Source organism: Saimiri boliviensis, chromosome 7 (genome assembly GCF_048565385.1).
Source record: "Saimiri boliviensis isolate mSaiBol1 chromosome 7, mSaiBol1.pri, whole genome shotgun sequence".
NCBI lineage: Eukaryota > Metazoa > Chordata > Mammalia > Primates > Cebidae > Saimiri > Saimiri boliviensis.
Window position 1 is genome coordinate 68,994,918 of NC_133455.1, and position 9,937 is coordinate 69,004,854.

At 53.6% G+C, this 9,937-nt stretch overlaps 1 protein-coding gene across 1 annotated transcript; it reads left to right on the forward strand.

Moving 5' to 3' along the window:
* The first annotated feature begins 3,127 nt into the window (after positions 1-3,127).
* Positions 3,128-7,655, forward strand: HOXC11 (homeobox C11). Its single transcript, XM_003939247.3, has 2 exons — positions 3,128-3,923; positions 5,163-7,655. The coding sequence occupies exons 1-2, from the start codon at positions 3,242-3,244 to the stop codon at positions 5,393-5,395; spliced, it is 915 nt and encodes a 304-aa protein (XP_003939296.1). The 5' UTR covers positions 3,128-3,241; the 3' UTR covers positions 5,396-7,655.
* Positions 7,656-9,937: the final 2,282 nt, after the last annotated feature.

Genomic DNA, 9,937 nt, shown 5'->3' on the forward strand with positions numbered 1-9,937 from the left:
CCACCCAGGCCAGAATGTGGGAGACACTCCTGCCCCCTTCTGAAGCTGCCCCTGTTGTCCGTGTGTGGGAGGGAAGGGTGCTGGAGTCTGCCTTAGCCAGGGTCAGGCTACCGGGACAGCCGCCCAAACCACAGCCGCCTGCTAGCGGCCAGGCTGGCTGGTGGCGCTGAGGACACCAACATCCAGTGGGGAGGGCGGGATGGCCCTGCTGCAGAGAATTTCAGGTGAATTTCAGAATTTCAGGACTCAAAGCCGTTGAAGAGGCCACAGGTACCCACCAGAGAAGGTACAAATAAGCGACCTGGAGCAGGCTTGACAAGGAAGGGATTGGGGGCCAGGGATGGGTCCTTTGTGGGGTGGCATTGAGGCTTTGGCCAGAATCAGGAGGCTGAGAGGGTGTAGCCTGGGGCAAGCAGCTCAGCTGAAGCTTCCAGGTAGCCTGGACCCAGGGCTGGGCAGGGAGGCTGTTTCACACCGTGGGCATTTTTGCCCACAAATGTCTAGCTGAACCTCAGTGGCCAGGGGCTTCTTTCCTTCACCCTAGCAGTAACTTCCCGTTGCTAGGCGTTTTTTGAGTTGTTGAAAAACTAAGTCTTATCAACACTAGAGGACATGTTAAACTTCATGCCTTCCTTTTAAGGGGAGGAATATTATTTTCCAGATGTCTCTATTGGGAGACCCCAGAGTTTCCTAGACATCAACTCTTTGACATTCTTTTTTGCCTTTCTTTTTTTGTCTCAAGGAAATAGGGCCGCCAGCAGCTCCTTGTTGCCGCCTGGCTCACTTTTATGGTGGCCCGGGAATAAACTTTGGTGGTCAAATTCAAGTGCTCAGGCCAGCAGCTGTCTCCTCGCAGGAAGCAGCCCCTACCCCCACTGCAGCCCAGGCTGTGCTGAATCTGCCTTGGGGGATTGGGCCCCACTTCACCCTGGAGGGCCAGGAGCGGGAAGGAAGCAGAGCCTTGGGTGGGAGTGAAGAAAAGAGGAGCTGAGACTTGAGGCCTCATTCACACCTCTGCAAGGACAGGGGTACCTCTCCTTTCCCTCTTGCTGGTTCCTATCATTGTTTGGGGAGCATTTTGCCTCCAATAAACTTGAGTTTAATGAGGTCAGTGCAAACCCCATTAAAAGCCACAGCCCATAGTTCCCCACCATTATAATTAAAAATGCGGGCCCAGCTCACCCTATAAAAAGGGCTACAGGAAAAAGGAAACAACAGATTTTCTTTTTGAGGTCCCTTCCCGACAGTCTAGTTTTTCTTTGCTTCGGTTTAAGATCTGACCAGAACTAAAGGAGCGGCGCCCAGCATTGAGTAGGTAGGCGGGCGCCTGAGTCCTATCCCTGAATATTCCAGAACCACCCCGAGAATGGGACCCATGGTGGAGGCAGACTCCACCCAGGTGTCGCTGCAAATGCTGGGGAGGCAGGAGGGCTGAGGAGGAATGGATTTTAGAGGTTACATATGGAGACAAGCTCCAATTTTTTGTGTCCTTACTATCTGGTTTGGGAGCCGCAGCACCTGATCATGTTCCATCAAAACAAATCCAATCTAATTTTTTAAAGTGGAAACTAATTTTAAGTAAGGATTATGGGTGTAAAGAGAGTTTGGCCTATTTTTTGTTTTCGCTGAGTGTGCATTGGGCTGAGCCCTTGGGGGGCTTCGGTTCTTCCCCTCCTTCCCAAACAAATCGTGCCCTGGCAGCTCCTCTTTGGGTCTAAGGTTGCTTTCAGCTCATGCTGGTTGCTTTTGGCCCCCTGGACCCAGTCCAGAACCGTTCAATAAAGTGATTTTCAGCCAGCTGTGTCCTGTGGCGCTCGGAGGGTTGGAAGGCAAGGGGTTGGGGATGCAGAATCTGGAACTTACTTCTTGGTCTACAGCTACCAAGGAGGCTGACAGACATGAAGGAGGGCAGGGAAGGACTGAGAAATAGGAAGGAGGCACTAAGATCTGGTCACAGCCCCAGGGACAGCAGCTGGGGGCTTTGACTAGGGAGTGGCCCCTGGCCCTGCCCTGATGCCATAGCATCCACCACTCCTTTCCACTGTCCTGCTAGTCTCTTCTGGAGACCCATACGTGGCCCCACCGCCCACCTTACATTCCCTGCAATCATCCAAGGATAAGAACCCCAAACCTAGTCCCCCCACCATATTCTTCCTGGACCCCGACACTAGGCTTCTTTTCAACCCGCTAGCTGAGGCTGAGTTGCTAAGCCAAAAGGCCCTGACATAGAAGATACATGGCTCTCATTCCAATCCTTTTCTTTGGGGTTTGGGATTTGAAAATCCACAGTGGATGTAGCTTTCTTCACATTGATTGACAATAAAGGCAGGCATGAAATATTCACCCAGGGCCACTCTCTCATACTAAATATTTAACACAACATTAGAGAAGGTTTTTCCCAGACTTCGCCAGGCACCGGCTGGGCGGCTGGCGCACTGCTCACCACTCGTTTATGACTAATCCGACTCCCTAGCCAACGGCAGCACAGCAAGCCAGACAAAGTTGGGACACTGGCTTGCAGCTGGGCTGCCTCACCTTTGGGAAACTTCAGATACTCTTCCAGGAGTCTCTCTAAAGACTCCAAAAAGGTAGTCTTGACACCCAGCTCTGGCCAGGAAAAGAGCGGACTTCTTCAAACTCTTGTGAACGGCCGATGATTCTGCAGGTTGGAGGGGTAAGAGTCCCTGAGATTTAAGGGAAAGGATTCACTTCTCTGGGGAAATCAGGCAGTGGGGAAAGAAGTCCTCACTCCCACCCTTCTGGTGCTGATCACAGGGAGGAGGCAAGACCCCCATACGTGAGAGCCCTCCTCCTTCCCCCAATCCTGGGGGGAAAAAGAACAGCAGCTAGAAAAAAATACAATTACCCCCTCCCAGCCACCACCCTCGCCCATCCCACCGCCCACCCCACCCCAACCCTCTCTCTCCTCCTTTGCTCGGGCTGTGGTATGGAGAGAAGGGGAGTGACGAGAGAAAAACGAATACAAATCTGCAATTGATTTTCATAATGTTTCTGCGGTGTTTGCAAACCAATCGCCTGAACGTCCCCGATCTTACCTAAGAGAGAACCCCTCCTACGTCTGCGAAGTGCTCCGAACTGATATATGACAATATCTACTTTGGATCACGTGCTCGGGGAGAGAGACTAAGACGGATAACGCGTCATCTCGCCTTCCCAAATTTTCCCCCCTCGCTAGACCGGGTCCAAAACCTCCATCCGGAGCCGGCAGGAGAGGAGAACGATGTTTAACTCGGTCAACCTGGGCAACTTCTGCTCGCCGTCGCGCAAGGAGAGGGGCGCTGATTTCGGCGAGCGAGGGAGCTGCGCCTCCAACCTCTATCTGCCCAGTTGCACTTACTACATGCCCGAGTTCTCCACGGTCTCCTCCTTCCTGCCCCAGGCCCCCTCTCGTCAGATCTCCTATCCCTACTCGGCCCAAGTGCCCCCGGTCCGGGAGGTCTCCTACGGCCTGGAGCCCTCGGGCAAGTGGCACCATCGGAACAGCTACTCCTCCTGCTATGCGGCGGCCGACGAGCTTATGCACCGGGAGTGCCTGCCTCCTTCCACCGTCACCGAGATCCTCATGAAAAACGAAGGCTCCTACGGCGGCCACCACCACCCCAGCGCCCCGCACGCAGCCCCCGCCGGCTTCTACTCCTCAGTCAACAAGAACAGCGTCCTGCCTCAAGCTTTCGACCGTTTCTTCGACAACGCCTACTGCGGTGGCGGCGACGCGCCCGCCGAGCCCCCCTGCTCCGGCAAGGGCGAGGCCAAGGGGGAGCCCGAGGCGCCCCCGGCCTCGGGACTAGCGTCCCGGGCTGAGGCGGGTGCCGAGGCGGAGGCTGAGGAGGAGAACACGAACCCCAGCTCGTCCGGTTCATCCCACTCTGCGGCCAAGGAGCCGGCCAAAGGAGCCGCCCCCAGTAGGTAGCCGCGGCCGGGGAACGGGCGGGCAGCGAGGGAGGGAGCGGGGGAGGGAGGGCGAGAGCAGGGGGGAGGCCAGGGGAGCAGGAATGGCCTCGTGTTTTGGGTCAGTCCGATTTTATGTGGAGTTTTATAAGCATTCAAAGGATTTTATTATAACCTACAAAGCCCTCTCTCCCAACGACTCGACTTTTTACGATGGAGAAGGGGTGGGGAGGGAGGGAAAAGGGCTCTTTGGAAAAGCCGGGTGAACCCCCCTCCCCCGTTATCTCCCTCGGTCTGTGAAATTTTTAAAAGCGCCACCATTGCGGGCGATATTAACTTTGATCGTGAACTTAGAGGAGCATTTAAGGAAGGATGGGGAGCCGGGCTGCCGGGGAGTGGGAGGGAGGGGAGGGGTGGAGGGGGAGAAAGGGGAGGGCGAGGGAAAGACAGGGAGAGATCCACAGAGGGGGAGAGGTGGGGGAGAGGAGCAATGGAGCAGAACCTGAGACCGGGGAGGAAAGCCAGGGCCCCTCCGATCCTTTTAAAAACTATTTTTGAAAATGCTCAAACTACGTGCTTGCGGGTCCTCGAGCAGAAACCCGAGCAACCTTGGGGTCAGCGGCGACAGGAGAACGGGGAGAGGCGGCTCAGGGCTCCACTGCCCTCCAGGCGGGGGTCTAGGCGTTTCTCCTGGGTCCGCGGCCTCTGTGCCGGCCTAGAACTGCGGCGTGGAAGGCGCGGCCCCGCGGGCGTCCCGGGGCGCTAGGGCCCCGGAAGCGGCTCTCTGGGGTCCGGGTGCCTGCTGTCCGGCTTCTTCCCCGCCTCCCCACTGCTCTCGCCAGATCTCACCGCTTCGCGCCGGTTCTCGGCTTTCCCCCACGGACTTCTGAGGGAGGGGGTGGTGGGCTCTCCGAACCTCTAGAAGGGCGGCGCGGGAAGGGCCTGAGGGCCGTGGGGAGCAGGCAGGGGGTCCCCGAGGGGACGCACGTGGCCCCAGCGGCTTTTCTCCCGTTCTATGCCCTGTCAGCGGCGGCTCTGGCCTGAGGACGGGGGACGCTGTCGCGCAGTGGCCTGGGGTCGGGACCCGCTAGAGCTGGCAGGGGGTCGAGGCTTGCCCCGGCGCGGCGCGGGGGCCGCTGGAGAGGCGGTGGGCTGGGAGAAGGGCCGCGGAGCGCTGAGCGGGCTCGGGTCGCCCGGGTCTCACGTGTCTCTCTCCCCCCTCTCCTCGCACTTGCCCCCTCCCCTCCCTCCAGACGCCCCCCGCACCCGCAAGAAGCGCTGCCCTTATTCGAAATTCCAGATCCGGGAACTGGAGCGAGAGTTTTTCTTCAACGTGTATATCAACAAAGAGAAGCGGCTGCAGCTGTCCCGGATGCTGAACCTGACGGACCGACAAGTGAAAATTTGGTTTCAGAACAGAAGGATGAAAGAAAAAAAACTGAGCAGAGACCGGCTGCAGTATTTCTCGGGAAATCCGCTGCTGTAACCCGCAGATCGGGCCCTTTTAGGGGCGGGGGGAGGGGGAAATTATTTTATTTTATTTTTATTTTTTATTTTCTAAGTCGTCTTCTTTCCGCTGGTGGAAAACTGGACTGGGCCAGGGCTGGCCCCCACCGCCGTGGCCGGCACTCCATTCCGGAACCTCCTGGACCCTCGGCCTGACTCGCGCTGTGGGACAGGGACCGGGCCTGGAAAGGGGGTGAAGGGAAGTGTCTGACGCACGGCGAGTGAACACCGTTGGCGCCGAGGCCAAGACTTTTATTTAAAAGAAAACACACCTCGGCGACAAGGTCTTGCTGCTCGGATTGGGTGGGGGAGGGGCGACAGTAGTAAGCGCCTGAGCCGAACAATCCTCAAACTAAAAGCCTTCCCTTGCCCAAGTGAAAAGATCCGCTAAGACAGCCTGTCTGCCAGCGGAAACTTCTCGGGCTCCCCACTCCCACCCCACCTTGCCCCACTCCTTAGGGGGCAGCTAAATGTGATCCTGCCTTGCTGTGAAATTTCCGTACCTTCGACCTGGTGTTAGGTGTGCAAAGTCCGTGTCCTACCTCCGTCTTCGCCAAGGCCCTGCCCGAACCTAGTTGCTCTCCCCGTGAATGTGTAGAACCTTCCTTTGAAATTTCTTAATCGGTGCATTGAGGTTTCCAAACCTTTTTCGAAGCAGTGCCCCACTTCATGGATTTATAGCTATAGTCTATGCGGTTGTTACCGCTTTTTTTTTTTTTTTTTTTTTTTTTTCTTTTTTAAGAAAAAAAGATTGGGGTGGTGGAGGCAGTAGGGAGATGGGATTGGGCGCCTCCCCCGTGCTGGGGCCTGGATTTTTGTAAATAAATTTCCCAAGCGCTTCTTTCCATCTGGAGGGGAAGGGGGGATGCCCCAATGAGATTCTAATCACCCATCTCTCTCCCTGTGCGTGAGTGCATGTGTCCATGTGCACTCCCACCCTGCTCCCATCCCAGAGGGATTGCTGTGAACATTTTTTTTGGTGGCAAATAAAGATAAATTTCATTCTGTTCAATATTATGATTTTATTTAACCCGTTTATTAACCCCTCTCCTCTTAAAATCCTCCATGCTCCCAAGGCGGCGGCGGAGGAGGAGGCAGGCGGGCAGAGCCCAGCGGGTGAAGACGGGCACACTGAGGTGAGGTAGGCCAGTGCTGGCCGCACGGGCCTGGAGCTCCTGTCTGCTGGCAGGGCCAAGAGCATGGCCATAGTTTCCTCAAGCTCTCAAGCTGAGGACATTCCACAGCTACTCTTAAGCTCTCCTTTCTCACGTGCAGCTCGAGCTGTGTCCAAACGCCCAGCAACGGCTTTCCGTTTAAGTACACGTTTGTTGTGGAGTTAATTGTAACCATCATCGAATTTAAATTTATAGGAATTTTTTTGGCTCCACCACCCTTCTGCCAGATGTCTCCGTCTGTCGCAGTTAAGTGTGTAGTGTGGAGGGTAGGGCTTTTTTTTTTTTTTTTTTTTTTTTCTCTATGAGAAGTCTGTATTGGAATTTTTATATACTGTTTTTAAGGAAGGAGGGGACAGAAGGAGAAACCAGCCCCCTCCCTCTCCTCTCCACAGCTCCTGGGGGTGGGAAGGTGGGGCCTGGCTGCTTTCCCTCTGGCACAAATGGCCAGGCTCTCCCAGACACAACAAGACGCCTAGGCTGGGGCCACCCTCATGTTTATACATTGGGTATCCCACAGTAGAAAGCCCCAGAGATTTGTTTTGTAGGGGTTGGCACTGGGGATGGAGGTGACCTGTGGGGAAGGTCACCATACCCATCTATATTTTCGCATGTTTCTTCTGTGTAAAGATAATCATGGCCCTTGTAGTGTTTTCAGTGAGGGCACTTCATTGGTTTCTGTTTCAAATTCATTATTTGGGGGCAGAAGTTCGGGACCAATTACCTCATCTTTCTCCTCTCTTTCTGTCTTTGTGTAATTCAAAGAAAATGTTTTTGTTGATACAATTCTGTTGGATGAAAGGAAAAAGCATCGTGACTATCAAATCTAGGTTCTGTCATTTTTGATGGTAGGAATTCCTGCAGCTTAGGTATCTGAATCTTAATTTGTAAACGTGGATCGTGAGACAAGATTTGCAAACTAGGATGTATATGCAGCCCACAATTCCCTCATGTGCTCATACACACACATTTTATTTAACTCAGTGTGCCTATAGGCGCAGATGAGAAGGAATATTATTGGTGTGCTTTGTCTGTTTTATGGAGTAAACCTGACCACATGCACATCTAGAGCTTGTGTCTCTGTGGTGTGTGACCACTGGCAGTCTTTGTCGAGTGTGGGCACGAATGCAACTGAGGGGCCTCTGTACGTTTGTGTGTGTGTGACACTTCTTAGGATGATGTTTGTCCACTAGCCACATTAGGAAATATTAGCCTGCTGGTCATGTTTCCTGTAAAATTAGGATAGAAGAACCTATTTATAAAGCAAAATATTAATCTCAAAATGCCTCCTGATTTTGGAGAATAATATTTAAAACCCGCAGGTACTACTTTCTCTGCAATGTGCAGTCCAGAAAATGTCCTCAACTCCAGAAGAGATTTCTGGTAGATGAGAGGAGAAGGTCATCATGAAAGAAAAACAAAGGCTTCTGTGACCCAAGCCAGGAACCTGCCAGTCCTTGGTGACCCTCTAAAAAGGGGGGAAATGGGGTTTTTAGCCCCCAAACAAACCCACCTTCGGACTCCCAAGATGTCCCACCCCCCTTGCAGGTCAGGGGCACTCTGGGCGCAACCTCTTGGGGTAATCCCCTCCAGCCACAGCACTGCCCAAGAACAAAAGATCCTCGTCTAGACGCTGCCATAAAGCACCCCCCACCACCACCACCGCCCGCGTCTCTAAACTCAGTTTCATTTCGACCTTAACGACCCAGTCTGGCCTGTATTAGAAACCGCTTCCGCCCTAAATAGTAAACAAACCTGTGGCGGAGGGTCTTGGCTCTCCCCACACCCCAGATCCCACCTCCTCAGCCCCGTGCCCCACATTTTTCCTCTTTTCTCCAGCCTTTCTCAGTTCCCAGCTCCCCGGCTCCTTTCCTCCCCACAACCCCTCCCTCCCCCCCACAGTAAATAAACCTGAGGCCGAGTTCAAAGTTTCCCGGAGCTAAGGAGGAATGTTGGTTGTAAAAATCCAAGTTTATAGCGCACGTGGGAGTTTACAAGGGTATTAAGTGGTGTGGGCTGAGAGAGCACTCTGGGCCCCTCCCCCTCCCACCGTGGGCTTTAGGGGTGCAGGAGGAATCAAGGGCACTCAAAATGAGAAATGGGTTTGGGAGTAGCCTTGAGTTTGGGATTTCTTTGTCACTCGGGCTCTTAGATTGCTGAGCAATGGCGATGCAAGGGCCCTTTGTAAGAAGCCTCAAAATCCCTGCTAGGCACCTCTGAGAGAAAGCCCCTTGGCTCTAGGTGTCCCAGATGGAAAGATTGGGCAGCTCTGTTAGGGGAGAGCAAAAAGGTGCAAACCAGGTATCTGAAAGGTGAACAGAGTTGGGGATACTAGAACCAGTTCTTAACCAGAGCGGGGAGAAACCACCTTGGGCTAATTTTTCGAGTGGGCTGAGAGCAGAGAGGGCTCTTCTCTTAAGGGCAAAGAAGAACTTTGAACTTCAAGGGAGTCAAGGGCACCACCCCTTCGCTTTCCCCGCCTCTCTCAGGAATCCGTAGGGCAATTGTTTCTGGGCCAGTATTCCCTGAAGGGGGCAGCCACTGGGGTTTTCTGGTGCCCCAAGGTTGGATAATGCTGTTTGCTAACCCCTCCCTACTCAGAGCCCGCCAGAACCAGTGCACGCGACTACACTCTTTATCATTCATATAAACCTTTGGAAAAGGCAACGCCCGGGAAGTTTTTATAACTTTGTTTGGCATAAAAATTTTACAAGATTCCCCATCCCTTTAAAAAAAAAAAAAAAAAAGCTTAAAAGTTTTGGTCTTGCCATAGGATGAAATCTCAAGTCTTTGAGAGGCAGGGGAGAGAGGGGCTGAGGGGGGTGACAGTGCAGGGAAGGGAGTGAATGACGCTGTCTTTCTCTGTCTAAGGCAAAAAGCCTTGAAAGTCTGAGTCAGTCCTTCCTGAGGCTCATCTTGGACTCAGTTTTGGGGCATCTTTGTACAGAGTCCTGTCCACTCTGCTCTTGAGTCACACTCTTACAGACTCCAAAAGTTGGGACAATATCAGCATGGCAAGATCTTCGCTCATTACACCCTCTCATTCTCCTGCAGGCACTTCTCTCTCTCTCTCTCTCTCTCTCTCTCTCTCTCTCTCTCTCTCTCTGTCTCTCTCTCTGTCTACACACACACACACACACACACACACACACACATGCATCTCAGCACGCTCCCCCTTCTAACCCACTGCACAAAGCAGAGACCCATAACCTTGACTCAGACTGCTGACTGGGGAGGGTCTCTGCACACACAGCCCTGCATGCCTGCCTGCCGCCTGTGAAGTCAACAATGGGTTTGAAGAAAGAATCCAAAACACCAAGAAACTCCTGCCAGAGGTTGCAGTGGTTGCA